The sequence below is a fragment of the Selaginella moellendorffii genome, unplaced genomic scaffold, assembly GCF_000143415.4.
Source record: "Selaginella moellendorffii unplaced genomic scaffold, v1.0 SELMOscaffold_37, whole genome shotgun sequence".
In the NCBI taxonomy this organism is placed as follows: Eukaryota; Viridiplantae; Streptophyta; class Lycopodiopsida; order Selaginellales; family Selaginellaceae; genus Selaginella; species Selaginella moellendorffii.
The window spans coordinates 1,128,872-1,156,110 of NW_003314298.1; the positions used below are offsets into that span (position 1 = coordinate 1,128,872).

General features: G+C 48.6%; 7 protein-coding genes across 17 annotated transcripts; 3 read left to right on the forward strand and 4 right to left on the reverse strand.

The window, feature by feature from the left end:
• Positions 1 to 23: 23 nt before the first annotated feature.
• LOC112349278 (receptor-like protein 4) lies at positions 24 to 2,972 on the reverse strand. Of its 4 annotated transcripts, none has more exons than XM_024683415.1 (11): positions 2,935 to 2,972; positions 2,642 to 2,844; positions 2,450 to 2,578; positions 1,340 to 2,389; positions 1,130 to 1,277; positions 1,011 to 1,082; positions 874 to 945; positions 745 to 816; positions 609 to 686; positions 369 to 553; positions 24 to 307 (listed from the first exon to the last, which is right to left on the reverse strand). In XM_024683415.1, the coding sequence occupies exons 3-11, from the start codon at positions 2,520 to 2,522 to the stop codon at positions 183 to 185; spliced, it is 1,875 nt and encodes a 624-aa protein (XP_024539183.1). In that variant the 5' UTR covers positions 2,523 to 2,578; positions 2,642 to 2,844; positions 2,935 to 2,972; the 3' UTR covers positions 24 to 182. The 4 variants fall into 4 exon arrangements, with proteins under 4 accessions (XP_024539183.1, XP_024539185.1, XP_024539184.1 ...); XM_024683417.1 differs by having other exon boundaries at positions 2,637 to 2,844; XM_024683416.1 differs by lacking the exon at positions 2,935 to 2,972 and having other exon boundaries at positions 2,642 to 2,721; positions 2,789 to 2,839.
• Positions 2,846 to 3,817, reverse strand: LOC112349279 (putative pre-16S rRNA nuclease). The gene is made up of 6 exons (XM_024683420.1): positions 3,668 to 3,817; positions 3,550 to 3,607; positions 3,421 to 3,492; positions 3,266 to 3,361; positions 3,128 to 3,217; positions 2,846 to 3,059 (listed from the first exon to the last, which is right to left on the reverse strand). The coding sequence occupies exons 1-6, from the start codon at positions 3,805 to 3,807 to the stop codon at positions 2,976 to 2,978; spliced, it is 540 nt and encodes a 179-aa protein (XP_024539188.1). The 5' UTR covers positions 3,808 to 3,817; the 3' UTR covers positions 2,846 to 2,975.
• Positions 3,818 to 10,902: 7,085 nt separating this feature from the next.
• LOC9653543 (FT-interacting protein 1) lies at positions 10,903 to 16,905 on the forward strand. Its single transcript, XM_024683333.1, has 6 exons — positions 10,903 to 11,748; positions 12,438 to 12,561; positions 12,755 to 12,828; positions 12,954 to 13,018; positions 13,207 to 14,050; positions 14,192 to 16,905. The coding sequence occupies exons 1-6, from the start codon at positions 10,933 to 10,935 to the stop codon at positions 16,751 to 16,753; spliced, it is 4,485 nt and encodes a 1,494-aa protein (XP_024539101.1). The 5' UTR covers positions 10,903 to 10,932; the 3' UTR covers positions 16,754 to 16,905.
• A 158-nt stretch (positions 16,906 to 17,063) lies between these two features.
• LOC9653544 (calcium uptake protein, mitochondrial) lies at positions 17,064 to 19,271 on the forward strand. Of its 5 annotated transcripts, none has more exons than XR_002993351.1 (10): positions 17,064 to 17,516; positions 17,569 to 17,636; positions 17,683 to 17,903; positions 17,960 to 18,043; positions 18,100 to 18,319; positions 18,372 to 18,548; positions 18,603 to 18,722; positions 18,785 to 19,033; positions 19,104 to 19,130; positions 19,193 to 19,271. XR_002993351.1 is itself a non-coding variant. In XM_024683502.1 (9 exons), exons 1-8 carry the CDS (start codon positions 17,258 to 17,260, stop codon positions 19,004 to 19,006), a joined length of 1,371 nt encoding a protein of 456 aa, XP_024539270.1. In that variant the 5' UTR covers positions 17,064 to 17,257; the 3' UTR covers positions 19,007 to 19,033; positions 19,104 to 19,191. The 5 variants fall into 5 exon arrangements, 1 of the variants encoding a protein (XP_024539270.1); XR_002993350.1 differs by having other exon boundaries at positions 19,190 to 19,269; XR_002993352.1 differs by having other exon boundaries at positions 18,893 to 19,033; positions 19,190 to 19,269.
• LOC9653545 (stearoyl-[acyl-carrier-protein] 9-desaturase 2, chloroplastic) lies at positions 19,041 to 20,579 on the reverse strand. The gene is made up of 3 exons (XM_002978528.2): positions 20,426 to 20,579; positions 19,841 to 20,372; positions 19,041 to 19,776 (listed from the first exon to the last, which is right to left on the reverse strand). The coding sequence occupies exons 1-3, from the start codon at positions 20,560 to 20,562 to the stop codon at positions 19,201 to 19,203; spliced, it is 1,245 nt and encodes a 414-aa protein (XP_002978574.2). The 5' UTR covers positions 20,563 to 20,579; the 3' UTR covers positions 19,041 to 19,200.
• A 383-nt stretch (positions 20,580 to 20,962) lies between these two features.
• On the forward strand, positions 20,963 to 21,993 carry LOC112349295. Of its 4 annotated transcripts, XM_024683505.1 has the most exons (5): positions 20,963 to 21,074; positions 21,192 to 21,428; positions 21,501 to 21,668; positions 21,742 to 21,826; positions 21,891 to 21,993. In XM_024683505.1, the coding sequence occupies exons 1-5, from the start codon at positions 21,024 to 21,026 to the stop codon at positions 21,932 to 21,934; spliced, it is 585 nt and encodes a 194-aa protein (XP_024539273.1). In that variant the 5' UTR covers positions 20,963 to 21,023; the 3' UTR covers positions 21,935 to 21,993. The 4 variants fall into 4 exon arrangements, with proteins under 4 accessions (XP_024539273.1, XP_024539272.1, XP_024539274.1 ...); XM_024683504.1 differs by having other exon boundaries at positions 21,742 to 21,909; XM_024683506.1 differs by having other exon boundaries at positions 21,192 to 21,362; positions 21,410 to 21,428; positions 21,501 to 21,909.
• LOC112349294 (nuclear pore complex protein NUP155-like) lies at positions 21,631 to 27,194 on the reverse strand. Its single transcript, XM_024683501.1, has 13 exons — positions 27,000 to 27,194; positions 26,701 to 26,870; positions 26,520 to 26,646; positions 26,189 to 26,451; positions 24,493 to 26,134; positions 24,225 to 24,437; positions 23,913 to 24,160; positions 23,460 to 23,856; positions 23,190 to 23,395; positions 22,803 to 23,124; positions 22,479 to 22,697; positions 22,130 to 22,425; positions 21,631 to 22,067 (listed from the first exon to the last, which is right to left on the reverse strand). Exons 1-13 carry the CDS (start codon positions 27,162 to 27,164, stop codon positions 21,950 to 21,952), a joined length of 4,386 nt encoding a protein of 1,461 aa, XP_024539269.1. The 5' UTR covers positions 27,165 to 27,194; the 3' UTR covers positions 21,631 to 21,949.
• Between the last annotated feature and the right edge of the window lie 45 nt (positions 27,195 to 27,239).

Genomic DNA, 27,239 nt, shown 5'->3' on the forward strand with positions numbered 1-27,239 from the left:
TTGGTCGAAGGATTCAAATGAAATACAATAGAATACTTTGACCCTTTTCTTCCGCAAATCTAGGAACCTTTACTGCCACGTGGCGAGCCATCCACCGTACAAAGTCACGTGGCACAAGTGGTGTCCAATTTGAACACGTCTGCAACTAGGAGTTTGACACGTGGAAGGTTTTAGCGGACGGCTTAGATTGGCTCGTCCTCCCTGTACGGATCCCGCTCCCTGTACGGACTGCCTAGATCGTGCATTCTCGCGAGTTGGAGATCTTTGGTAAATTGCGTTCTCGATTTCGCGTAAGCAGCGCTCCGTGCTAGAGAGAAAAAATAAGAATGAGGTGTTTAGCTCGCAAGAACAGGAGAGGTTAGGCTTACTTGTTGTGATTCTTTGAGAGCGGGCAATGTTTTGTCTTCTCTTCCACAGGCAGAATCCACAGGTTACTGCGATCATAGCGAAGATGAACGCTCCAAATGCGATCCCAACTTTAGCTCCAGAAGCGAGTACAAAGCCGCAACTTCGAACACCGGGTATACCACAAAGACCGGGATTGTCTGAGAAGCTGCGAAAAAGTTTGCTCGGGAAAAATCCAAGTTGGAAAGACTTTAAAAGCTTACTTGAAACTCGCGCCGTGCATTGGACCAGCAAGAAGAATCCCCGGGACGGCACCACTCAAACGATTTCCATTGAGGTACCTGCTTGGTATTCAAAGGCTAAATGTTAGCAAGCACAGCCTAAAACCGGAGCTCTTACAGCTTTTTCAGTCGAGGAAGATTGCCAAATGTTTCCGGAATCGATCCATTCAAGGCGTTGTATGCCAAATCCCTGCAGAGCTATCGAGCACAGCTCCAGAGACAACGAAAAACTCAAGCGAGTACTTACAACACGACAAGGTTCGTAAGATTCCCAAACTCGGGTGGAATTTGTCCATAGAGGCTGTTTCCGCTGATGTTTCTGGAGATACAAAGAAGAGAAAAAAGGATTAGAGAATGAGGACGCGCAGCTCCAGTGTCATTTACATGCTTTGCAAGTTCGTTAAGTAGGAAATGTCCTTCGCAATATGTCCCTTCAGTCCTTGATTGTCAAGGTCCCTGAACACCATGTCTGTTAAATACAAAACTCAAATTTGAAAACTTACAATCCATCTATAAACCAGCCTCCTTTGTCGAAATGAAAGCCGCAGTTAATCCCATTCCATGGATGCTCCTGTGGTACACAGGGATCCCCATTCCATCCCACTCTTGGCGGGAGAGCTAAGGAGTTCTTAAGAGCTTGTAAAGCCCAAACTAAGAAACAAAGAAAAGAACAAGATGTGAAAACCAGAATCCAGAAGAGAAAACGTTGGTACCTTCTTTTGGATCAGTCGTGTACTCCATTCTGACGAGTTGGTAGACTTCGAAAGCGTTCACCAATATTGATCCTTGGACCGGCCTGAAAGTAATAACTAGAGTTTTTCCTTCGACAAACACCGTCTTGTTAAGCACAAGAGCAGTGAACTTCGCTCCAGCAAGACCGATGATATCTACGTCCGGGAAGATAAGCTGGCTGTTCACGAGTATATCAAACACCCTCTGCTCTTTAGCTGCGATGCCGGACGATATCTCAGCAAAATGGAACCACAAGGAGTAATTCTGGTTGGGTTCTATCTGGATGTTGTAGGACACGCTTGCACCCGTGCTGGTTATCGACGCGCTCTGATATATACTTTCCGGATAAAAGTTTGGAGCGACTGATGTGTTGTTTATCCTTTCCGTTGTCGTCAGTGAATCTGTAGGACCTTTGTCCAGGCCCAAATCCGAGTCCCAGAACCTGTCCCCACCCCAGACACTAGCGCCAGCTCTGGATTCATACCCCCTTAAGTTTTTCTCGCTGCAGCTAACTCTTTTGACCACCTTGAGCACGACGTGGCGGCTCCACGAACGTCCAGGAGCATAAGCCTGCTCATCTATCTGGCTTATTTCGAACGACGAGATCGAAGGATTCCCGTGACCGGAGCTGTGAAAGCACGCTGTGACAGCACCGTCCTCAAGATAAAGTAGAGCCTCTGGATAACTCAGTCCCCTGGATCCGCCCCAACCAGTTATCAAGCTGAAGACGAGCGTTCCCTCGAGTGAGACGTCGAACTGCGGCTCTAGATCGGAGTTATCAGCACTACCAAAGGCGAAGAAGAATCTGAGATGGTAGTGGCCATTCTGAGTTGTGATGTTGTAGCAGTTCTCGGGACCATCTGACATCTCAAAGTAGCGAGCTGTGCTTGTCTGCGGAGCCAACACATTGCGCGTCTTGATAATTGCTGTTTTGCCTCCAGAGTATCCTGTATCTTTAAGCCACAGCTTCCCGTCTGGAGATGTTGAGCTTTCGGTAGAGCCACAGGCAATGCGTATAGCAACAGGCGAACCTGAGAAGGGACAGCTCCTAGTCACTTCAAACGGATCAAGGGAAGACGGGAGAGGCTTACCAATTTCAGCAGAGACTCCAGAGAAAAGTATGCAGGAGAAGAGTAGCTGAAACAGCATACTCTGCCTACCCATTGTCTTCAAACTTGCGCTCCATGCATTCTACATACTGCTGCTGTTCCAGATCTATCCTGAAACCACAAATAAATTGGGAAGTCAGAAAATGCGAACCCATGAAAGATGAACCACCCCACCCAACGCCAGCGCTCTGTAGGCTCAGAACTGCAACAGCATTTGTCGTGCTTCAGATCACTTGACGCAAGGCAAGAAGTCCCTGTTGATTCAGAAAGACAACGAAACAAAGCAACGAATATAACAATCTTGAAGCTTAGTCTAATTACCCCTTGCTAAGCTCAAATGGCTTTCTGTCAGTTCCGACAACAGTTTTCACCTGACACTTGACAGCAAAAAACAATCGAGGTTTGAGAATTAAGACTAAAAAACTGTCCACACTCACAGCTTTGCCGGAAATAAGCGGACTACAAACCTGGGAGTAACCATTGAAGCAATGCGTTCCAGTGATAAAACCTACAGACAGTCTTGAGTAGTCTGTACAGGCTGCAAAACCAGGAGATGGCGATCCTTGTTTTTTGCCATATTGTCAAGGCAGCTCTGCAAAAAAAAGAAAAACACGAGTTGCATCAGATCGTCAATGTGTTTCCAGAAATGGGAGGCATTACTTGCAGAATGCAAAGCGCAGCCATCTTGTCCACAATCTGTTTCCTTCGACGAGGCTCCAGTTTTAAGAAGCTAATAGCACCTTCCACTGTCTGCAAAACCGGGAATGCAATGAAGAAAATATAGACAACAAAACATACTCTGGATGTAAGACGCTCGTCCCAGAAAACGAAACAGCTATCCTGGAGCATTTGGTTCTGCTGGAGCTCTCTCACAAATTGTTCCACCAAGGGACCCTGGTAGAAAAGCTCAACCAAGTTTTCAAGGTGACAAGAAGACGAGGCAAGGAGACTACCTGGTAGCCTTGAAATCCTGTAATCCTGAGAGGATAGCCGATGACGAGCCCCGGCGCTGAGAGCGTCTTTACCTGCGGGTATACATTGCTGGAAAAGACGCGGGAAACAAACCATCAATCAAGGCCTACCAGCGTTCCGAGCACATTCGAAGCATAGCCCGCGGGTCCTCCTTTGATGTCGATGACACTAGGAAAGCACAGAGAAAAACATGGAAATTTTCCAAGAACAGAGCAAAATCTAGCTTACCTGTGAGGATGCGCAATGCGATACTCTGAATCAGACACAGCGATGCCAATGTAGCGCGTGCCTACGTCGAGGCCGATCAATGGGCCGGTGGGCGCCCTAAGCAGCCGCTGGCAGAGCTGCGCGATCTTCACTTCTTGCATCTTCCACCGCGAAAACCCTAAACCTAAAATCAAATTCGGGTTTGTTGTTTTTTTTTATAGCAGCTAGCCTTAAGTGAGATCACGGTCTACGTTAGCTCGGGGAGGCTTTGTAAAGGCAACATGGACCTTGTATCGCGCGGATTGCAAGAGCTGCAAGGCATTAGCAGAGGTGGTGAGCCTTGTCAAAGACTGTGCGTGTTTCCTTCTTCGATGAGAAGGCATGGAAGCGGATGAAGCCAATCCCAAAGTTGGCAGCAAGACTTGCTCACGAGGTCTTCAGGAACTTCCTGGACGTGTTCAAGGGTGCAAGGGCGAGCTTGAGGACAAAGAAGTGGTCTTCTACACGAAGCTGCCGCTTTAACACTCCCCGCAAAACCACACCAAACAAACTTTGTCACGTCCTAAGGGATTGGTGAAGATGTCTGTGAGCATCTCCCCACCTATGTTGACTTGTTCTCACACGTAATAGAATTGCTTATCGCTGAATGTGCTTTGCTGCCTTTCAATGCCTAATGGTTTTGCATTAAATTGGTGACGAATGAAGGGAGGGTATGGATTGTGGGCCAATCCCTCCAGCACCAGCAGCCTGTCCAGGAGCTCCATCTTCTCTTGCTGCAATGCCTTGACCTTAGACTAGACTGGGTGGACTTGACCCCCTTCAGCAAAGAGGACTAGATACCTATGATATAGAGATACTTGTGATATGCACAGGCGTGAGTGTAGATAATTTTACTTGTAGATCCAGAATTGTTGGCTAGTTCTCTATATATCTTTTTCAGGATTTCAAACGTGTGCTTGACACTGAAGAAAAAGGTACGCACTCATTCTGAATTTGCATTTTGTTTCTCAAAAGCTAGACATTATATTGGCCTGAGTGTTGCAAAAGGGCCATTCAACTTAGTTATTTTTTGCTTACTAACTTTTTGCTAGGAAAAGGACGATGAAAAAACCAATAAAGAAGTATTTTTTTTAGACCTTTTTACAATATTTGTAACTATTCCATTGCTTTTTTATGCAGACCCAAAGTGAATCATACGGTAGCAAAGACATGAGGACGAGAAGCTGCTATACCATACCAAAAAACGATGATGATTATGAAAGAATGGAGTATGAAATGATAAATGAAGAAGAAAAAGGCATACAAACCAAAAAGTGGAAAAATAACCTGCCACAAAAAGCAAATAGAAGATATATCAAGTAAAAAGGAGATTTGTTGTTTCCTAGTTTATTTATATTAATTATGATTAATTTGTATGGCTTTGTAGTTTACATCCACACTAGTATAAGCATTGCTAGCATGGCTGAAGAAGTGGTGGCCACAAATACACATAATAAAGTGTGTTTTTGGTTTATAAAATTATGTGAGTTTTTATATGCTTTTGTAAGAATGAAAATAAGCAAGTGATATTGTACAATAAACTACTTTTTTCGTATAAAATGTGGGAGAAATAAATAATTAAAAGCCAGGAGAATCTGACCTATCTTACACTACCTTTCCAAATATATAAAAATATGTGAAACAACATATATAAATTGTACTAAAATTTAGGTGTATAGAAAAGCACTATATCTATATTGGTGAACCATATAAAAGAAATGCTTTTAAACTATACCTGAAATCACACTAGAAACCACTCATAGACTAATTGCAAAATATGATATTAATCATACTAACAAAAAAGTTATGTGCAAAACCATTTTTGTTATGGTCCCAAACTAGAGCATGACATTGCATGCAGTAACACTTAGTTTAGTGTTATTTCTATTTAATAATTTAATTAATCAAATAGAAGTTTATAACTATAAATATGTTTATAATTTTTAAACATCAAGATTAATCTTATTTAATATCGACCATTAGATGGTAGAATAAACTAGAGTATACTAGGAAGTGTTTAGGAAAATTTAAAAATTATAAACATGTTTATAAAGTATAAATACAAGATTAATCTAAATGAATAACAACCATTAAATGGTAGGATATCCTAGAATATTCAAATTTATTCTAGGTATATTCACTACCACACTCCAAAAACCATTCCCAAAACCACAAAATTCAATTTTTTTACACATAATCTTGCAATTAGTTATATACATAAAACCAGACAGCAAAGTACTCATGAAGGTGTTAAACACGTTGTTCCAATCACATATTTCATGAATAAGGTTGGCATCATGAAGAGTGCCCAATGGCCAGGTGATCTCCTTGCTATGTCTCAAGCTCAGCAGACTAAGGAGCTAGTTTGTATTAGATAGGGCTGAGTCCTGAGAACCTGTTTCCCAGTCACAAATATATTAATAGGCATGTAATACCTAAGTTGTTCTTCCAGCTGCAATTTCTGAAACTGTAGCTTGATGGCACTCTTTCAGTGTGATATTGTATCTTAGTTTTGGCCTTATTCGATTGGGATTCCCTGAATCACATTGTATTGGAACAACCTGAACAAACCATTTAAATATGTATTTGTGGTTGAAAGTGATCATTGGAAATATGCGACCACATGCCAGATCACGTGCTTATGTTTTGAACAGCTGTGGAAATCCGTGATCCACTAATAACAAACACTCGACCCTTGAGCACTTGGATCATTGTGCGGAACATCAAGGATGAAGCAAGCTTGTTTTTGTTTCTTCTTCTTGGCGGTCATCCTGCTAGAAAGTGTTTATCCCGCTACTCCGAAATGCCATCCGGAGGATCTGAAAGCTCTTCTGGCCTTCAAGGCAGGTATGTCCCACTTGGAGCACTGGCATGGCACCGACTGCTGCAACTGGGACGCAATCCGTTGCAACAATCAGACCGGGCGAGTCGTAAGTGTGGCCTTCGAGGGCATTGGTGGTCCTGACTCGAGATTCAACTACGACCGCATGAAAGGTACCATCTCTGAGAACTCACTTGGCAAACTCGCCTTCTTGGAGCAACTGTACATGAACACGGTGCCGCTTGTGACTGGAGGTATCCCGACTTCGGTCGGAAACATCCCCACCTTGAAGGAACTGGTACTGGACAAAACTGGTCTTTCCGGTCCCATTCCAGCTTCTCTGGGGAAGCTTTCCAAGCTTGTTCTGTTATCTTTCACAGGGAATAAGCTTTCTGGTTCCATTCCTCACGAGCTCAGCTCGCTCCAGCATCTCCAGTCACTCACCTTTCGCGAGAGCAGCTTGACAGGCAGCATAAGCTCCTTGGACTTTGGGAAGCTGAGATCTCTCACGGACCTTGACTTGTCGTATAACGCATTCACAGGCTCTTTCCCGGCGTCGTTGTTCGGATCGGTAAAGCTCAAGACACTTTCTGTTTCTCACAACCAGCTCACCGGTCATATCCCTGCGAGCATCGGCAAGCTCACCCGTCTGGAGGTTCTCGACTTGTCGTCGAATAAGCTGTCTGGTGGGCTTCCTAGCGAGTTGTTCCACCTGAAGAAGCTGGCTGGTCTGGATCTGTCAGGCAATATGCTCTCCGGGGAGCTTCCCAAAGCCGCACGCAAGTTTCCAGCCTCTGCGTTCGCCAACAATCGCCTCCTCTGTGGAAGCCCGCTTCCACCTTGTAAGCTGTGAAATGATTGCAACCTCTCGACGCAGCTCTAGGATTTTCACGGTGAACGCTGCACTGTTGTTAAGATTTATTTGAAAAAAATAAAAATAGACAACCAATGTCCCACTTCGACTGGGCTGCTGTGGAGGGAGTTGGGCGACGCGATACCCGCATTTGATGAACGAGGTTGGCGTCAAGTGGCCGACAGGAGTGACGGGTGGCCAGGTGATGCTACAGAAGCACGACAAGGAGCTCCTCGGCATGTCCCAAGCTGAGCAGACTAAGCAGACTAACAAGCTTCTTCTCCCCATGGGGCTTACCGTCTAGTTGCAGCTCCCCAGCACAGTTTTTATTGACTTTAGTTCATTGTCTTACACCAATTCGAATTTAAAAGTTGTTCATCCACAACATGAAACTAGGATACAATATCATACTGGAAGAGTGCTATCATTTCAATTGCGATTCCTGATGTTTGCTGAATCACGTGCTCATGTTTTGAACAACGTGAACAAGCCATTTGGATATTGATTTGTGGCTGAAAGTGACGGAAATCCGACCACTGATAAGAAGCACTGACAAGGATATCACTTGGAACACTGGCATGGCACCAACTGCTGCAACTGGGACGCCATCTGTTGCAACAATCAGACCGGGGGAGTCGTAAGTGTGGCCTTGGTCGTCCTGACTCGAGATTCATGAAAGGTACCATGGTATGCACCAACAAGTGTCCCAGTCTCCGAGAACTCGGAGCAACTGTATATGAACACGGTGCCGCTTGTGACCGGAACTATCCCGGTTTCGTTCGGAAAATCCCCACCTTGAAGGGGACAAAACTGGTCTCTCCGGTACCATTCCAGCTTCTCTAGGGAAGCTTTCCAACCTGGTTGTGTTGTCTTTCACAGGGTGGATTGGTGAAGCTCAAGACACTTGCTTTTTTTGACAACTAACTCACCAGTCTCCGGCCCGGGTCAACCCCAAAGACCAAAAAAGCCGCCCCGTCTATAGAGTCAGGCCCCGCGCATCCCTGCGAGCATCAGCAAAGCTCACCCGTCTGGAGGTTCTCGATTTGTCATCAAACAATCTGTCTGGTGGGCTTCCTAGCGAGTTGTTCCAGCTGATGAGCCTGATGAGCCTATCTTTGGATTCCAACAATCTGTCTGGTGCTGTCCCAAGCGAGTTATCCAGGCTGAAGAAGCTGACTGGTCTGGATCTGTCAAGCAATATGCTACCCGGGGAGCTTCCAGGAGCCGCACGCAAGTTTCTAGCCTCCTCCTCCGCCAACAATCCTGGCCTCTGTGGAAGCCCACTCCCACCTTGTAAGTTCCTGCAGCAGCCCTCTGAATTCGTCTTGGACTTTCACGATGTATGTTGCCGCTGCAAGTTGCTAAAATATGATTGAAAAAAAAAACATTTTGGGGAAAAAAAGACCTGCCGATGTTCCACTGTAATCAATAGCAGCGTGAGGAAAGCGTGGCCTTCGCTTTTTAGAAATGTGGAGATAAGTGATGCAGCGAGCCAATTATCGAGATATTCCTGCAGAGACCGGCCACAGTCAAGTTGCAACAGTTTTTTGCCATGTTGTTGAACCGACATCAGCACTAGGTCACGACTGTTAGAACAGGGGTGGTCTGGAAAGGAAGAGACCAACACAAGAATCAAAACTTTTAACAACCCTATTGCTAATATTGCAAGGTTAGATTAGTTCCTGGTTAGGGCAGTGAAAGCCTGGCAGTAGGGTTACTAAGGGTTTTGGTTTTTACACTGGTCTCTACCTTCTCGACAATACAGCCTCTCGTTGATATGCCTTAGCACCACCATAGTTGAGGCATGTTCCCTCTTGGTGATCTTAACAACAAGCATTTTTATTCATACAATCCTCTGGAACTTCTTGACTACCGGAAGAAGATGGAATATTCCCTTGGTTCTACAGTCCCTTTTTCTTAACAACCATTAAAGTGTGCCCTTTTTGCTTCTCCACTTAGGGCAACTTCACCTATTTTCGTTTTCTTACTCGGGCAAAGTTATGGACTACTCGTTGTTACAAATAATCGAGGAGGAGGTACTGGTGCGTTTGTCAGCAGGGTTACTACACACTCGCGTAAGATTAGTGTGCAAGCAGTGGAAAGATCTCATAGACTCGCCTAGGTTTAAGTCTCTCCATCACAAATACCACTCTGGATTCAAAGGTGGTGAGCGAAGTCCTCCCATTATTTTGGGCCTTGAGTGCAATGGTAGCCTCGCCAAATGCAATCCCTTTGGACAAGGAAGAGACAAGGATTGGATTTTGATAAACCCACTACCAGAACTTCGCTTCTATCTTCTTTCATGTGCTGGTGGACTGATGTTTGGGCGGATTACCAGCAACAAGAGCTATGTTGTGTTGAATCCCCTCACTGGGGATCTCAAGGTCCTCCCACCGCCACCTTTGGAACCCCTGCCCTCCACGGCCATCATGGCCACGCCCACGTCGAGGCAACGTTACTGGATTTGCATTTCATATATGCGCGTAGTCTACTTGTACGATTCGAGTGTAGGGATTTGGCAAGACGTTCCGCTGCCTGAAGGATGGAAGCATCACTGCTATGCAAAGGCGATCAATAATAAGGTGTATTACTACTGTCGTGGACTAGATCATGTTGATACCGGTCTCATGGGAGTTTTGAGCCTGGATCTGGAAAGTTTAAACTGGTCTACGGAGTGGGCAATCCATGGGTATAGTACGCCAAGCCGTTGTTGTATAGATTTTCTTGTATCGCCAGCGCTGGAATTTTTCAAAGTCACTGTAGACTCTATGTATCATCTATCAAGGCTGGATGCTGCATCTAAAGGCTTTGTCGAGGAAGTTGGTTTGCCTTTGAATATGAAAGAAGGCATGTCTCATGTTCCATCTTGCTGCTATAAGGACACGATTGTGGTTGCCGGTCCCAAACAATTGGAAGTGCTGGATTACAAGACCAAATCTTGGACCACCCATAAAAACAAAAAGTTTTCCAGATTTGATTTCTTGTTTCTATTCACATCATCCTTGTTTGATCCAAAACATTGATGTTAAGGTTTAACTTGAAAATCAAAAGTAGTTTGCTTCTGTATAAATAATATATAGTATTACAACATATACTAGTGGACGCTGCACTTCGAGGTAGCTAGCTTGTACTGGAATCTGAAAGAAGGCTTGTCTCAACCTTGCTGCTACAAGGTTGCTGGTCCCAAAACATTAGCGATTGCAAGACCAAACTTTGGAGCACCAGTTTCTTGATTTCATTCGTTGTTTGATCCTCGTCAATGAATAAAACCACGTTTTAGATAATTGAAGTACATTGACAAAACTAAGCATAAATGCATCAAACTTTTGATCATACCTATCCACAAGAGTGGAGTAGGGCTTTACCGCCATTGGGCACCGAATCTACGGTACACCCAGAGAAAGAAGTAGCCACGTCACCGGGCGGGTATCCACGTCACACTGCCATTTTCAGTACCGACCACTCGCAGGGTACCAGCTCACGCCCATTTAATTTAAAATCCGAACTCGCGGGATATCGATATCGATATCGATTGAGAGCTCTGTCCAAGCGAGCGAGGGAGCGAAGAACAAAATGGGCGCCAAGAAGCTGCTGGTGGAGATCGCGAGCGCCGCCAATCTCATGCCCAAGGATGGCCAGGGATCGGCGAGCCCCTACTGCGTGGTCGAATTCGATGGGCAGCGCCAGCAAACGGAGGTGAGAGAGAAGGATCTGAATCCGGTGTGGAACAGCGTGGTAGAATTCAGCGCGCTCGATTCCCCGTCCATGGAAGCGCAGGCTCTGGTTGTCACCGTCTTGAGCGTCAAGAAGCCATCGCAGAGGAGGCCCAGTTTCCTGGGAAGAGTGAGGATCCGGGGAGCAAATTTCGCCAAGCAAGGGGAGGAGGCGCTCGTCTACTATCAGCTCAAGAGGAGGAGCTTGTTCTCGCAGGTGAAAGGTGAGATTGGGCTCAAGGTGTGGTGGACGGACGAGCCAGATCCTCCGCCTCCAGCGGAGGCCCCTGCCGAAGCAGCCGCCGAAGCTCCCGCCGGGCCTGCCGAAGCAGAGGCCCCGCCCGCCGAGCCTCCAGCGCCCGAAATAGAAGCTGCGACGCCCGAGAGCGCCGAGGCAGTAGCACCTGGCTCGGCAGGCGGCGCCGCTTCCGAGCCAGGTGCGCCGCCTGCCGAGCCTAGCCCCGAGGCTGCCCCCGAGCCTGAGGCGAATAGAGAGGACGAGCGCATTGAGGTGATCGAGAAGACGATGATGTCGCTGCTCGAGCCCGTGTATTGGGATCACAATCTACCGTACGCGTGCGAGGTGCCTTGGAACAATTTCATTGCCGCGAGCGTTCTCGAGAACCCGTACATCAATCTGCCGGAGGAGAGCTGGATCATCGAAGCAGCAAAGACTTGACAAGAGCATAGGGAAGAACTAAAGAACTTGTATATCACTGTAATCAAGTAAAGTGGTCTGGAAGTAATAGTTTGCAGCAATAGTTTCAAAAGGTTCCTAGAGTTTGTCTGAAGCGAAACTTTCACTGTTCGCTTTCTTTTTGCAAAGTGTTTCTTTATCTAGATAGAATAGTATCGAAAGTTTTTTGTACTCGAAAGTTTCAGAAAGTGTATTTTTGATCGTAGATGTAGTGTGGGTGGCCAGAAATCGTCAGCGAAAGGCATGCCTGTGCTCGATTGGTCACGGTTGACAATGACGACTCCATGATCTCGACCTTATCTCGCAGAAATTGTCGCGAAGAAATTAGAAAGCTTTGTCCAAATTAGATGGGCGAGTCAACCAAGCCTGGCACCAGCGCCTAGATCTACAAGTCGATGCGTGAGATAAACGACGCCACCAGCCCTAAAAAACATTTCAAAATTAACCTCTTAATTAAATTAACAACCATTCACATAGAAACAACATAGTCAAAGAGACAAGACAAGGCATTTGTTAGAATCTATTTCCCCATTAAAAAAAATAAAAAATTCATAAAAGCATAATTTTCAACTCCTCGTACGACCGAAAGTGGCAATCGAAATATTAATCTATTCCAGGCTGGGTATATTCCAAGCGATAAGTGAAAATCTAATTTTCCAAAATTCAAGAAAAGCGACAGAATATCCTGGCTGACTGACGGCGCGATCCTCACGCCGGACATCATAACCGTCCGACAACGACCGGCGGACCGGGAGAGCCGGTCGCTCGATCCGGGCCGTCCAATTCCTCTGCGTTAGCCGTCAATTCCAGATCACTGTGGAGTGACAGAGGCAGGTTCTACAGGGACGAGCTGGAGGAATGCGTACAAAGTTTTTTAGGGCTGGGCGCTGTGGCGTCGTTTCTCTCACGCATCGATTTGTAGGCAGCAGCAGGAATCAGCGCTTAGATCTAGGCGCTAGCGAATGGCGGATTGATTGAGAATCAGGCGTGATTTCGTCCGGGGAATGGCGATCGGGAGGACAATGCTGGTGCTGGACTGATTCAGGCAGTGTTCCAGGGGTAAGCATCGAGAGGAATCGCTGGTTTCCCGCGAGATTTCTGCTGGGGAGCGTATGTTGCAGGCCTCAATGCTCGCGGCGGATTTCCTTGACTAGTTAATTCCCGATAGAACTTCTCCTCTTCAGGCTGGGATAGCGAAAAATCTGGCAAGGGCTGGGTCCCTGTTCGATCGTCAGTCACACCACGCAAGGTATGTCTAGTTTTTTAAAGATATTTTAGAATGGGTTCGTTTTTCTCTCATGAAGGTTCTATACAATCTCTGATAGAACAAAAAAGGATCCTTTCGTCTGACAGGTACATGTTTTCATGCTTTTTCTTCCTATGATAGAAATGAAGTTGTCACACTGATCTCTTTTTTTTCCACAGGAGTGCTCTCTAATGCTTTAGTCACGTACGAAGGACTGCCATGGGGAGGAAACTGTTTGTGGAGGTTTGTAATGCTGCGGATCTCATGCCCAAGGATGGACAGGGATCCGCGAGTGCTTACTGCACGCTGGAGTTCGATGGACAACGTCGGAAAACTGATACAAAGGCCAAGGATTTAAATCCAGTGTGGAACACCGTCGTCGAGTTTCCGATACTCGAAGGCAAAAATCTCGAAAGTGAGGTGCTGGAGTTGTCAGTGCTGTGCGAGAAACGAGGTGCGCAGAGGAAGCCAGGATTTCTGGGAAAGGTGAAGATTCCAGGGAGGAGCATTGTGAAGAAGGGGGAGGAGGCTCTTGTCTACTATCCTCTGGAGAAGCGAAGCATGTTCTCGCAAGTCAAGGGAGAGATTGGTTTGAAAGTTTGGTGGAGCGACGATCCGGATCCATCACCGCCAGCTCCAGCTTCTCCTTCGGCTGCTGCAGCTGCTTCTGGTGGTGGTACTCCTCCAGCGGAAGAAGTTACTGCAAAAGACGCAGCGGTGCCAGAAGTTACAGAAGAAGCTCCTGCTGCGCCTGCTGCTGCTGCTGCTGCCGCTGCCGCGGAACATCATCCAGCTCCGTCCGAGCCAGCTGAAGCTCCTGTCGAACAGGTACGAGAAATTCATCTCGAAGAGATGGCGGAGCCGAAGGAAGAGAAGCATGAAGAGACCGAGGAAAGGAGAGAAGACGCAAGAGAGGAGGTGCCAATGGAGCGGAAGGAAGAGCAAGAAGAGATGAGAGAGATACCGAACGAGAGCAAGGAAGAGAAGCACGAGAAGGAAGAGGAGAAGAGAGAAGAAGCGAGGGACGAGAAGAAAGAAGAAGAAAGGAAGGAAGACAAGAAAGAGAAGGAGAAGAAGGAAGACCACCACAAAGAAGAGAAGAAGGAAGAAAAGAAGGAAGAGAGGAAGGAAGAAGAGAAGAAAGAGGAGAAGAAGAAAGATGAGAAGCATGAAGAGAAGAAGAAAGAAGAGAAGCATGAAGAGAAGAATGAGGAGAAGCATGAACCGAAGCAGTATGAAGAGAAGAAGAAAGAGGAGAAGAAGGAGAACAAGAAGGAGGACAAGAAGGAGGAGAAGAAACCAGAGGAGACGAGAGAATATCGAAGTGTGGGAAGGAGGGAAGAACAGAAAGACGTGAAGGATCAAAAGATAAAAGAGAGGAAAGGTGACGCACCGACAATCGTCATAAAGAGGCACGACGACGAACACGAACACGAGCTCTCTCGGAAGCTAGTCCGGGCAAGCACTGTGCCATCGACAGACTTCCATTTGAAGGAGACTACGCCCGCTCTTGCCAGAGGAATCGGAGAGAAAGTGGTCACGTATGATCTGGTGGAGAAGATGAACTACTTGTTCGTCAAGGTGGTGAAGGCCCGAGCTCTGATGGAATCCGGCAGCGGCTCCTCTTATGCAAGGATAGTTTTTGGGAGCCTCACGGCAAAGACGAAGGAGGTTGGCAAGAGCCTGTTCCCGGAGTGGCACGAAGTCTTTGCCTTCAGCAAGGATAATTCTGCAGGACCCGTGGTAGAAGTCAGCATCTGGGACCACGAAACAGATCAGTTCATGGGAGCTGTCGGCTTTGACTTGCAAGAAATTCCTTTCCGAGTTCCTCCAGACAGTCCCTTGGCACCGCAGTGGTACAGGCTCGAAAACATCAGCAAGAATGCCGAGAAGAAAGTCCGAGGGGATGTGATGCTGGCTATATGGTGGGGAACGCAAGCCGACGAAGCTTTCACGGAAGCATGGCAGTCGGACTCTGGAGGATACGCACACACTCGAGCGAAAGTTTATCTCTCTCCAAAGCTTTGGTACCTGAGAGTGAACGTCATCGAGGCTCAGGAGGTCCAACCGATGGACAGGACGAGATTTCCAGAAGTGAGCGTTCGTGCACAGCTGGGGTTCCAGATCTACAAGACGAAGGTGGCGAGCAACCGTAACACAAGTCCTCAGTGGAACGAGGACTTGCTGTTCGTGGCCTCGGAGCCTTTCGAAGACGAGCTGCTGCTGGTTGTCCAGAACAAAACCGCCAAGCCCAACGAGGAAGAGGTGCTCGGGATGGTGAAGATAGCTCTCGCCGGGATCGAGAAGAGGATAGACCATCGCCAGGTGAACTCCAAGTGGTTCGATCTCGTGAGATACAACGGAGGTGACAAGCACTTCCACGGCCGGCTTCACTTGCGGCTGTGCTTCGATGGTGGCTACCATGTCATGGACGAAGCCACACACTACAGCAGCTGTGTTCGGCCGACGGCCAAGCAGCTGTGGAGGCCAGTGGTGGGAGTTCTCGAGCTCGGGATTATCAGGGGCAAGGACGTCCATCCAATGAAAACAGTCGACGGCAGGGGTGCTACCGACGCTTACTGCGTCGCAAAGTATGGCCAGAAATGGGTGAGGACGAGAACCATCGTCGACAACTTAAACCCCCGGTGGAACGAGCAGTACTCCTGGGAAGTCTACGATCCATGCACAGTTCTCACGGTCGGGGTGTTCGACAACTGCCATGTCCATCCTCACCCGGAAGGAGGCAAAGACTTGAAGGACTTACAGATTGGCAAAGTTCGTATCCGGCTGTCGACGCTGGAGAGCGAGAGGATCTACACCAACAGCCATCCGCTGCTCATGCTCCAGCGCTCCGGCGTGAGGAAGCTCGGAGAGATCGAGCTCGCCGTGCGGTACTCGTCGGTTTCCATCGTCAGCGTCATGGGTCTCTACTTCCGGCCGCTGCTGCCAAAGATGCACTACTTGCATCCGCTGGGGGTGACGCAGTCGGAGATCCTTCGCATCAGCGCGATGAGGCTCGTCGCCATCCGGCTCAACCGTTCCGAGCCGCCACTCCGCCAGGAAGTCGTCCAGTTCATGCTTGACGCCGACTTCCACGTCTGGAGCCTGCGGCGCTCCAAGGTGAACTACTTCCGGATCATGAACTTACTGGCGGGTCCGATGGCCGTGGGGACGTGGTTCCACAACATCTGCCACTGGAAGAACCCGGTGACAACGCTGCTCGTCCACATCCTCTTCCTCATCCTGGTGATGTTCCCGGAGCTCATCCTTCCGACGCTCTTCCTCTACCTCTCGCTCATCGGCGCCTGGAGGTACCGCTACAGGCCTCGATCGCCTCCATCCATGGACGGGAAGTTGTCACAGGCCGAGCAAGTGGAACCCGACGAGCTGGACGAAGAGTTTGATCCAATCCCGACGAACAAAGATCCCAGCGTCGTCAAGGCTCGCTACGATCGGCTCCGGATAGTTTCTTCGCGGATCCAGCACGTCCTGGGAGACATAGCCACGCAGGGGGAGAGGCTTACCGCGCTGCTAAGCTGGAGAGACCCGCGAGCGAGCGGGATAATGGTGGCGGTGTGCATGACCATCGCCATCTTTCTCTACGTGGTTCCACTCCGGGTGATCGTGGTGATCGTGGGGCTCTACGTTTTGAGGCATCCAAAGTTCCGGGAGCGCTTGCCGGGCTGGCCGATCAATTTCTTCCGGAGGCTGCCGTCACTGGCAGATCGTATACTTTGATGTACGTTGATGTACCGCGCGGCTTACCGTGTGGCGTGCAGTGCGGCATTCTTTAAAAAGCTATCTTGCAGCGCGGTTGAAAATGCATTGATGGTGGGCAAACGCAGCTGTACCGCGCGGCTTGCCGTGCGGTGTTTATTTGCAGTGTGGCACTCGTTATCTTGCAGCTCAGTACCGTGCGGTGCAGTGCGGCATTCTTTAAAAAGTTACCTTGCGAGTACCGTGCGGCATTATTAAAAAGCTACCTTGCGGCGGAGTACCGTGCGGTACAGGGCGGCATTCTACCTTGCAGCTCAGTACCGCGCGGTGCAGCACGGCATTTCCTAAACTCTAGCTTAACAGTGCGGCACGGCTGTCCAAGAGAACTCCAAACACCATGAACACGGAGAATGGAACACCAAGGGACAAGAGTATATAGAGAGAGTGGATGATAGTAGCATTGTGTTTCTCGTTTAACACCAAATATTTGGTCTCGCGCGTTTTTGCGAAATATTTTAGGGCGAGATGGGATCGAGGGGAGCGGTGAGCAACGCGCTCCTTCGCGCTCTGCGACGATCGATCGTAGCGCGTGTCGCGCCCGGCTCGGTAGCAGCGGCTGGATCGCGCTTAGGTGAGGAGGAGCGAGGAGCTAGATTGAAAATGTGGGAGGTTTTCGGGGTTTTGAGTGGCGCTGTGGCGATCGGCAGCTGGATCGGGCAAGGGAAATGCTCGCCGGCGCATTGCGAGGAGAGCGAGGAAGGGAAAGGGAAGTTCTTGATGAAAGGTACGCGATGAAGGTCTTGCGTGCCTAGTATTTTGATTCCTTTCTTTTGTAGAGTCTTATAGACGAAGGGTGTTCTTCAAGTATGAAAGGCGCATCAGAGCTTTCAGCCCTCCTGAGAAGGTACATGAGATTTACCACACACCACTTCTTTGATTTTTTCTTGTAGGTGTTTGAGTACTTTGCTTCACTCAGGGAAGATGGGCAATCTTTTATGACTCCATCCGATTTGATGCGTGCCGTCGTCCCAGTTTTTCCATCAAGTGAATCGAATGCCACGAGAGAAGGAAGTCTTGGTGGGGAGAGATCTCCAGGAGAGCTTAGTTGTCCTCCATCGAAGTTTTTCATGCTTTTCGACACAAATGGAGACGGGCGAATATCATTTCCAGAGTAAGAACTTTGCTGGTGACTGTGCACAATACTAACCGCTGCGTTGGAGAGGCCAGGTTTATATTTTTCGTTACTCTTCTCAGCCTGCCGGAAGAGAACTTCAAGACGACTTTTAAAATGTTCGACATTGATGGGAATGAGTATGTGCTGCTGTGTAACTTTCTTCCATTGTGTACTGACTGTGACTTCTTTTCAGCATGATTGACCGGGAAGAGTTCAAAAAGATCATGAGTATAATGAGATCGCAGACTAGGCAAGGCCTTGCGCAGCGAGACGGTCGTCGAAGCATTGCTGTGAAAACTGGTGGCGACTCTGTTGAAGAAGGCGGACTCGTGCAGCTCTTTTTCGGTGAGGATGGGAAGAAGCTTTTGAACTTTGAGGATTTTGTGTCTTTCTTATGTGACCTTCATGAAGAGGTAAGCATTGGTTAATTTCAAACAACTTAACTTAAAAGATAGCTTCTTGCAGATACTAAAGCTGGAGTTTTCCCATTATGATTTCAAACAGAAAGGACATATCTCTGCTCGCGATTTTGCGTTGTCCCTAGTTTCTGCGGCCAATTTGTCCAAGATAAATCAGTATTTGGACCTTGCGGACGCTATTGACGACGATCCCAAGTTTAAATCCTTGCGTATCACTTACGAGGTTCGTTTAAACAAAGGTTTAATTGTTAGCACGGGCTGATTTCAAGATCTGCAGGAGTTCCGGTGTTTCGCCCAACTTCGAAAGAAACTTCCCACTTTAGCCTTGGCAATTTCGAGCTTTGGAAAGACGTCAGGCTTATTGACGAAGTCGGATTTTCAACGAGCGGCAGCGCAGGTGGTGCATCATTGAATACATTTAACTGTTTTAGTTCTATCGTTTTTCTGCTGATTGCTCAGGTCTGCAGTGTGCCCCTGACTGATGCTGTGATAGACGTCGTGTTTTATATTTTTGATCTGAACCGAGACGGGAATCTGAGCATGGAAGAATTTCTAGGTGCTCTGCAGAGGCGAGAGGGAGATACTGGACATCCAGCGGAGGCAGGCATTGTCCAGGTTTTGAAATGTTGGTGGAACTGTGCGCGTAACTGTCGGAACGAGAAACAGTGGATGTCGGTTTGATAGAATCTGTTACAACATGAAACGCAGGTACGACTGACTTTAAAGCGTCCTCCACAACACAGATATTTTTCTATAATGGCTAACAGATTATTTACAGAGTGGATCTATAAGGACCTGGAATCCGGTAAAGTGCTTTTGTAAATTTTTACTATAAGAAAACTAATGACCAACCTTTCTATGCAGCAGAATACGGTTCATATAGTGGGTTTTCCAGATTTCAGGATCCAGCTGAACTGGCTTGCACTTGCCGCACTGTGAAGCGGCTTGGCTTTCTTCTGAGCTCTCTGTTCCAGCTTTCGGAAACGCTGGACCAGGCCGCAGACGTAGTCCTGAGCTTGTTGAGCTTCACTGGAAAGGCCTGTCAGGCTCTCAACTTTCCAGGTCTGAATCAAGTGCTCCATAATGTCGGTGTAATCCTTGGACGTGTACACCTTGCAGTCTTGAGCGATCACGGCATAATCTCGGAACAAGTTGGTGTTTTCTCCATCAGTCATCAGGTGTGCCGGCATTGTTATCTTCTTCTTCATCATCTCCTGGAATGCCAGCATTACCCCGTTCGGATCGATCTCAAACAGCCTTCCGACGATTCTGGTGTATGCTATCTCGTGCCTCTTCTCGTCTGACGCTATTATTCCACAGACAGTTGCCAGCTTGAGATCACCGTATTCTTTTGCGTGGCGTGCCGTGTTCCCATGAGAGATAAATGTCGCTCTTTCTTGGAAGGAGGTGTAGATGAAACCATTGTAAGGATCATTGTCGATCTGAGGTTCCTGCAAAGGTTTTTCTCGAAATTAGACTAATGCTTCAAAGCATTTTGCAGGCTGCTGCTCTTACCATGCCGGAGCCGATCAAGTACTGGGTGGTACGTTCGACCATTGTCATGTTGACTCTTCCTGACAAATACAGATATTTGTTGAGCAGCTCTCCATGCCTGTTCTCCTCGGCTGTCCAGGCCCTGATCCAAACTGCCCACGGGGTGTCACTACAGCCCGACTCGTCTCTCACGCCTTTGAAGGTGTTGAACATCGTCTGATAAGTCGGAAGAGCTTCCTCTGTGATCATGTCGCCGATGAGACACACCAAGTGATCGTCAGGGAGACTGGAAACTCTCTTTTGGAGCTCCAAGACCTCATCGTAGAATGTGGGTGAGGAAGAGTCGGGAAGAAAGTCTTGGGGCTGCCAGCATTTCTCGACAGGCTTGAGAAGAGGGAGGAGACTTTTGACGGCCCAGTCACTCATGGAGTCGATGACTTCCACTCTGTCCCGCATAGTCGTCTCCGGATCACGTAAGTTGGAACTCTGCCTTGGCCTGCTGCTTACGAACACCGGTTCCGGCTTCTTGATACTGATTTCTAGCGTGGAATTTCTACAGGCAAACATCTTGTCAAAAGAAAGACAAAGCAGCGCGATACGACAAACCTTGGCGCTGTCGGGGCGGCAGTTGCTTCCATTCTGATCCGGCTTGCTGCTCGGGTACTTCGGAGCAGCTGCAAGTTCGGGCATTGGAAGTCTTTGCTGGAGAGATGATGCGGCATCGGCATTGTCTTGGAACTCATCGTTTGGAGATCAGCAAAAGCAGGAGCGATTCATTGAACGAGTAAGTGACCGAAACGCTGCTCTTTCTCCTCTCTCTTGCACGCTTTCTAAATACATTCTATTTCACAGGGCAGGGGCAAACTTTGAATGCTTGAGCACGAATCGAGAAGGGAGGATTTACTTTACTTTCTACTACCGCCGCATGAATGAAGGAAGGAAGGAAAGGAAGAATAGGGGGGAACGGACAGACATGCATTCCGGGGAGTCAGAGCGCCATTGCTCCACCGTTCACCTAACTCAAAGAACACATTGATTTGGCAGACGCACAATAGGAGGAGGAGCGGGTGGTAGCAGCTATTGCGAGAAGGAAAAATAAAGCAAAGGCGCGCACTCTTTCGACATTGAGATATGCTTCCTAATACTTGGAGCCGGGGCGACGGAACAAAGAGATCATCAATTCTGTTAGGTGGAGACGTCTTGAATGAGCGAGAGGAACATTCATGAGACAACTTTGGAGACCAAGCGATTACAGGTAAGAACTTTCTTTCCTTTGCTTGCTGTGTGATGGTTTGGTTTCTTCAATCTTCCGTGTTATGAGTGAGTCTTGTGTTTGATAGTTTCTGACCCCTTGGAGGTGTCTGCACCGCAGGGAAAGGAGGAAAAAAGAGGAGGAGGCGAGCGAGGAGGAGGTGAAAGGGAAATTATCACCAACTTTCCCTGGCGTTTGCAGATAAAGCATGTGAAAGCGTCGGTATTCAATCACAAGTACCGTGCTAGCTCCAGCTGCTGCTGCCGCCAGAGCTCGAAACACAACTTTAAGGTTTTTATTTTTCTCTTGTTTGTCCTGACCAGATTTTCATGTTCCAGCCGCGTGAGATTCTATCGGGTAAAGAAATCTAGATTTGTCAAACCTTTCCTCCTAAGTACAGCCTGGCCCTTTGTTGTCTGCACTGTGCAGATTCTGGAGACGAAGTCTTTGAAAGAACAAAGAGAATCTGTGCGTGACGACGGGACTACACTTCCTCGACTAGACTCGTGTTTTGTTAATCGCGGGGGGAAACATCAGCGACAAACACAGAGGAGTGAAAAGAAAAGAATGGAGTCATTCACCATTGATATCAATGAGGTATGCCCACCATGTCAACAACCACTGTCCCGAGATATTGAAGGAACCAAACTCATAAAACTTGTGCTGCCAGAGAAGATCCCCGCCACTTTTCAAGTTATGGTACACACACACACACACACACACACGGATGGATATCGATCCAGCGCGTCTCTTCTGTAAATATTGCTCTTCTTTCTCTCTTCCAGCTTGCTTGCTTGTTGACGTTTAACTTGAAAACAAGTTGTTCCTCCGTTGCGAAGAAAAGGAGCTATGGTACCACGTAGTTGTCTTCTACAAAGTTAATGTAGCTGGAGGGACTGCGAGCCGAGAAGCATCTCTTCCAACTCTTTAAAGCCTCTGGACACGGGCTCAACCGCGGCCGGAGAGAGCGGTAGCCTCTTGACTTCCGTCATGTACCTGTGGAGCCAAGAAAGAAGTAAGTTCGCGAAATCCTATCTAAAGCTTGATGAACGCAGCACCTGTTCACTGTGCTACACAGGCGGTCCCGGACGCCAGATGAATCGTCAGAGCCGGAGAAGCTGCCGCCAATGGATCCAATGCGCTGGGCCAGCACCAGGATTGTCCACTCGCGCATCACGGCGAGCGCCGAGCGGAGGAGCCGCAGCCGCAGCGCTGTACTTGGCAGCACCGAAGTACTACTGAGAAGCTGGTCATAAGTTCGTTGTACTGGCTCTGGGGAGTCGTGACAGGCGGCCAGTAATGCTCGTGGAATGTCCTCGTCTCCAACGATTTCCAAGCTGGATGATACTCTCTCCTGGGAGGAAAGATCGTGACGCAAAACGATGAAGAAAGAAAGGAGGGATCTACCTCGGCTGCTCGCTCTAAATGGAGGCAGATAGAATCCAGTGGCATGCTACCGCCGTCGCCGGGATAGAGCTGGGGGCCAACTCTCTTCACCACCGTGCAGGCCTCGGCTATGCCTTTAATCGTGATGGCTTGGTCTATCAACCTCGCCCACGTCTCGCGCATGACATTGTTCTCAGCGTCGCTCGTGTAGTGTGAGAAGTGGAGGATTTCCAAGCACACCTGCAAGACGAAAGCGAAAGGTTTTTTTTTTTGCTCGTCAGAAAGGAGTAAAAGAAGATGTGAGAGTTGGAGGAAAAAAGAAATGGAAAGAAAGAAAGAACTCGCCTCCCAAAGCTTGAAAGGAACCGCGTAATTGTTGTAGAGCTGTGTGATGCTCTTAAGTTCGGCACCCAGCTCCAGCGCTTTCTCCCTGGCGGCACGGAGGAAGGCCTCGTCGTCCGCAAAGCCCTCCGGCGGGAACGCGTCCATCGCCATCTGAGAAGAAATGGCCTCGAGCTCGGCCTGTATCTTAAGCTGGAACCGCAACACCGCGAGCTTGCCCTCCAGGAGCTCCAGCAGGCCGCTCTCTCCGACCTCCGCGTTGGATCCCAGAGCTCCGTGGCGGATGCTTCTGGCTTGTACCACGGCATGGCTGAGGTACTCGTGCCTGGAGAAACAAAAAACACTCGAGCCTAGTAAACAACGAGCCTCGAAAGAAATATTGCACGGTACCTGGCTTCCAGCGTGAGCTGCTCACCGCCTTCGCCACCCTTTCGCTCGCCGAGGCGCAAGAGAACGTAAGCCGCGAGCGCATGCTGTCTCTTGTGCACGTAATATCTCGAGAGGAGCTCCAGGTACTTGGCTTGGTGTGTAGTGATGGGCTTCATCAGATGGATCACGGAAGGTGGCGACGTTATTCCTCGGGGGCTCTTCGCAGGCTGGTAAAAGAGAAAACAAAACGTTGTTAGCATCAGAGGAAGAAAAGCTGCAAGCACAACTTACCTTTGCAGTTTGGAAATCACCAGCGGCTTGTAGAAATGGAACCAGGTCCGGTCCGGCTAGCTCGAGGAGCTCCTTCTCCAGCCCCAGCTCTATCATCGACTCGTACAAGTACTCGTGAAAAGCCCGGTCTGGTGAGCGTACGCCCAGCTGAACGATCTGTCTAACGTAGCGCATCCTTGCATTTGCATCCAGCGGGCCCATCTTTGATGCGTTCCCGTTGAGTGCGGTTTGCGGCACCAGTGAACGAAGCGCATTTGTTATCACTTCGTAGCATTGCTGTCTGGATGCGAGCGCCATCTTTCGCCGGTTCTCGTCGATATGCGCATTAAAAGCATCCTCGTTAGGATCTAAAGCTTTAGCCTTCCGGAGGGGAAGCTCGACAACTGCCTCGTAAAATCTGCAACAAACTTCCAGCTTGTGAATCGACCAGCCTGACTGGAGACTGTTTGTTACCTTATCTCTTCAAAACGCGGGCATACGCTCAGCAAATTTGCGGTTTCAGGAACCCTGGCCAGCAAGTCAAGTGCCTCTCTGGCCAAATGCTCACGGACTTCTACATCTCTAGCGTTTGCTGCCTTCTCCAAACACTGGACGGCTTGATAGAACTTATCATCGGCCTCGTTGTAGTAGCTCGGGCATCCATCGCGTAGCTTCGTACTTATGTCGTCAACCGTCCCTTTTCCCTCGGGAGATACATAGTACTATACATTCAAATAGAAAAACTGATGAAGGAACAACACTTAGAAACATAACGATCAAACGTACCTCCATAAGAGCACCAATAAGTCGCGTAGCTACGTATTCCCCTTCCTGAGAACAGACAAGCTGATGAAATGAAAGCTGCGCGAGCTGACGGCAGACTTCGGATTCCAGACTTTGCACTAATCTCGTCAAGTGATGCTGAGATAAAAGCTGCAGTAGAAACAGAGCTTCCGCAGATCTCCGGAGCAACCTTCTGACGCATTCCATCCCTCGCACCTACAGAGATTGTACATATCAGCCGACGTTCAAACACTGCAAAATCGTGTCCAACCTCCATGGCAGTAAGCTCAGCAGGACTATAAGCAACGCGTTGTCTCTTGGCACCAGCTTGAAGTCCACCTCCGGACCTCGCATAAGGCGTGTCGTATTGAAGCTTGTGTCCAGCTTCACTTCTGCTTATACCATTTCGATCTCCGTAGCCTGACAAATCGCCAATTCCCATGATCCGACCATAGTGACCGCGGCGTTGGTTCCTTCGAGCTCTGAGAAACATTTCCAGGGATCTGATCTTGTCCTCCAACGTATTCATTGCGTCCGGAGATATCCGACAAGAGATTATTCCACCTGTGTCCGTCACCATGTCGTTTCCAGAGTCACCTTTGGCTATAAATACTGGTAGCTCCCACACGGACCAGAGAAGCCTCGAAGCACACAAACAGAGGCCTTCGTGTGCACCTGAGAAAACAGGCTCGGCTTCTTGCACCACCTGTCCCATATTAAATCCACCACCTGTATTAACTGGTGTCGTCGTTGCAGCCCCTCCTTGCATTTGCGGCACTCCCACCAGCCTTGGATCTTCAAACGCCTCGGCAGCCTTCTCAACCACCGCTGTTGATATCATCTTCTCATCATAAGAAACAATGCGAGCTGCCAGCAGTAGACACATTGCCGCAGCTTCGCCAGCTCCAAAGCGCTGAAAGAACTCTTCCAGAATCGCTCTCGTGGTGTTCGATTCGAATAACCGCTGCAGCAAGTCCACTGGCCGGTTCATGACAATCTCCGTCAAGCCCCGCGTACTGGCGATCACTGCTCTCCGTCTAGGAAGAATATGTTGCGTCGCAAGATCTCCTAAAGCCCACAGCGCTCTTGCTCTACTTACTTCTCCCACAGCACCAGAGCCAAGGGTGCTGGAGTCCCATACCAATGCTTCAGCAATCACCGCCTGCTCCGGAGGTGGCAACATATCGACGATCGCATAAGTATGCTCGTCTGCTCCAAAAGTTGTCACAACTTCTCTCAAAGCACGCATGTTTCTTCCACTCGCACCCATCCCTCCATATGGCGAACTCGCACCAGGAATCAACGGAGAAGTGTAGTCTTTGCGCGCCACAAGCAACCGTGGAGAGGGTGACGAATCGGCCAGCAAGAAGTTTCCGCTTGAGTATTGAGCTTCTTGAACTTTCAGTCCGTCACCCTGTGGCCTGGTACCGATAAGAACGTTGCCTAATGAAATTCCTCCACCAACACCAACCGAAGGACCTGGCCTTGCGGACACTATTCTGAGTAGCGAAGGACGATCCATCGCAATCGTTCCACCAGCAGCCTGGCTTCCGCCCATGGTCGGAGTTGTCGACAGGTATACTCTGCGTCCATCTGAAACTATAGCCACCAGATGCAGCCACTTGGATTCCATACTCGAGAGAGGAGCCAGAGAAACCACCGTTGCCTTTGGAGCCCGACTGGTGCCACGCGAACCTGTGTTACGTATGCTACCGTGACGACCGTCTCGCTGATCCCCAAAGTTTTTTTCTTCGCCTACTTTCTTCGGGGCAGTATCTCCGTTTCTCCCGAGATCAAAAGCTTGGACCTTGGACTCCTGTGTGCGTGCGTACATGATGTTTCTTTCATCGTCAACGGCAATTTCCAAAATCGAATCTGCCGCTCCAAACTTGAGGCCGTTCGGTATAATCCACCTGAAATAAATTACATGTAAGAAAAACTTCAAAGAAAGTGATGAACATGTGTACCTTGAAAGCATACTGCCAAAGCCACCTGTATGGCAAATCTTACGGCAGCGACTCTGCCATCCTAGCCCTGTCGTGTAGAGCAGCTCGTAGATATGCCCATCACGGCCACCGAGAAAAATACGTCCCTTCTCCGTGGAAATTACACACGTCATGGTGACACCATCAGTCGGTACCGTGTACTCTGGTAATGGTTGTAAGGAAAGCTCGGAAAAAGCATCACTGCCGTCGCTGCTAGCACCGCAGCAGACGCCTAGAAGCACAAGCTTGTATAGCGTCAAAAGCGGGAATTCAAAGAATCAGTCCAGGAAGAATAGTTGGAGTGACAAAATACCTCGACAGGAGTTGCAAGCACTAGGAGGTGCTGAATCGCTTCTACGAAAACTCCAGCCTTCGCTTTCGCTAAGCCAACAGCACAAATGGCCTGCTCTTCACCGCTATATTCGACACAAGTTCCATCCCTGAAAGAGAAAAAACTTTACCAGGAGTGCCAACGAACTAAGCAAGGATCTTACCATTTATCAAAGCGCCACATAAAGAGAGTCTCGTCGACAGTAGCCCAAGCTCGTCTTATGGTGGGAAAAATCCCACAAAACGCCATCCCTTGGCCAACTCCAGCATTGTAGCACTCCATGACTTGAGGCGGCAGCTCCCTCTTCTTCGAGACATCGATATATGGAGGCCACTACAAAATTCACAAAGACCCAACGCCCTTTTAGCCTCCATCCGAGACGAAACAAGATCCAAAATCCCCCCTAGCTACAAAATCGCTACGCTAGAGCGAGCATTCTACCGCTAGAGCTATAACACATACCTCCTTCTGTGGACTCGCATAGGGATGGCTCGAATAGCGCCCGGCATCAAGAGCGTCTAGAAGATCTCCCGACGCGTAGCATCGCAAATCGCGATTGATAGTGTCGCTGAGAAGCCTACCAGCCGCCGCAATGTCCTCCACGACCGCCTCGTCTTCCCAGCTCATTGGAGCTCTCCCGGCGAGGCGACCCAAACCCTAAACCCTAGGATCTCACCCTAAATTTCACTACCCGTTATACCG

Coding starts and splice junctions, on each gene's coding strand:
- LOC112349294 (XM_024683501.1), bottom strand. CDS start 27,164: ATGAGCTGGGAAGACGAGGCGGTCGTGGAGGACATTGCGGCGGCTGGT. Junction 26,647..26,700: donor ATGTGGCGCTTTGATAAATG/GTAAGATCCTTG, acceptor TTTCTCTTTCAG/GGATGGAACTTGTGTCGAAT. Junction 24,161..24,224: donor TTATTGGTGCTCTTATGGAG/GTACGTTTGATC, acceptor TTGAATGTATAG/TACTATGTATCTCCCGAGGG.
- LOC112349278 (XM_024683415.1), bottom strand. CDS start 2,522: ATGGGTAGGCAGAGTATGCTGTTTCAGCTACTCTTCTCCTGCATACTT. Junction 1,083..1,129: donor GGCTGGTTTATAGATGGATT/GTAAGTTTTCAA, acceptor CATGGTGTTCAG/GGACCTTGACAATCAAGGAC. Junction 308..368: donor CTCTCAAAGAATCACAACAA/GTAAGCCTAACC, acceptor TTTTCTCTCTAG/CACGGAGCGCTGCTTACGCG.
- LOC9653543 (XM_024683333.1), top strand. CDS start 10,933: ATGGGCGCCAAGAAGCTGCTGGTGGAGATCGCGAGCGCCGCCAATCTC. Junction 11,749..12,437: donor TCATCGAAGCAGCAAAGACT/TGACAAGAGCAT, acceptor CCAAAATTCAAG/AAAAGCGACAGAATATCCTG. Junction 12,562..12,754: donor GGGCCGTCCAATTCCTCTGC/GTTAGCCGTCAA, acceptor ATTGAGAATCAG/GCGTGATTTCGTCCGGGGAA.
- LOC112349279 (XM_024683420.1), bottom strand. CDS start 3,807: ATGCAAGAAGTGAAGATCGCGCAGCTCTGCCAGCGGCTGCTTAGGGCG. Junction 3,608..3,667: donor CGCATTGCGCATCCTCACAG/GTAAGCTAGATT, acceptor GTGCTTTCCTAG/TGTCATCGACATCAAAGGAG. Junction 3,493..3,549: donor CGAATGTGCTCGGAACGCTG/GTAGGCCTTGAT, acceptor GTATACCCGCAG/GTAAAGACGCTCTCAGCGCC.
- LOC112349295 (XM_024683503.1), top strand. CDS start 21,024: ATGAGCGAGAGGAACATTCATGAGACAACTTTGGAGACCAAGCGATTA. Junction 21,075..21,191: donor TGGAGACCAAGCGATTACAG/GTAAGAACTTTC, acceptor TCTGCACCGCAG/GGAAAGGAGGAAAAAAGAGG. Junction 21,429..21,500: donor GCCGCGTGAGATTCTATCGG/GTAAAGAAATCT, acceptor TGCACTGTGCAG/ATTCTGGAGACGAAGTCTTT.
- LOC9653544 (XM_024683502.1), top strand. CDS start 17,258: ATGGGATCGAGGGGAGCGGTGAGCAACGCGCTCCTTCGCGCTCTGCGA. Junction 17,517..17,568: donor AGGGAAGTTCTTGATGAAAG/GTACGCGATGAA, acceptor TTTCTTTTGTAG/AGTCTTATAGACGAAGGGTG. Junction 17,904..17,959: donor GGGCGAATATCATTTCCAGA/GTAAGAACTTTG, acceptor TGGAGAGGCCAG/GTTTATATTTTTCGTTACTC.
- LOC9653545 (XM_002978528.2), bottom strand. CDS start 20,562: ATGAGTTCCAAGACAATGCCGATGCCGCATCATCTCTCCAGCAAAGAC. Junction 20,373..20,425: donor GCCGCCCCGACAGCGCCAAG/GTTTGTCGTATC, acceptor GTTTGCCTGTAG/AAATTCCACGCTAGAAATCA. Junction 19,777..19,840: donor ACTTGATCGGCTCCGGCATG/GTAAGAGCAGCA, acceptor AAACCTTTGCAG/GAACCTCAGATCGACAATGA.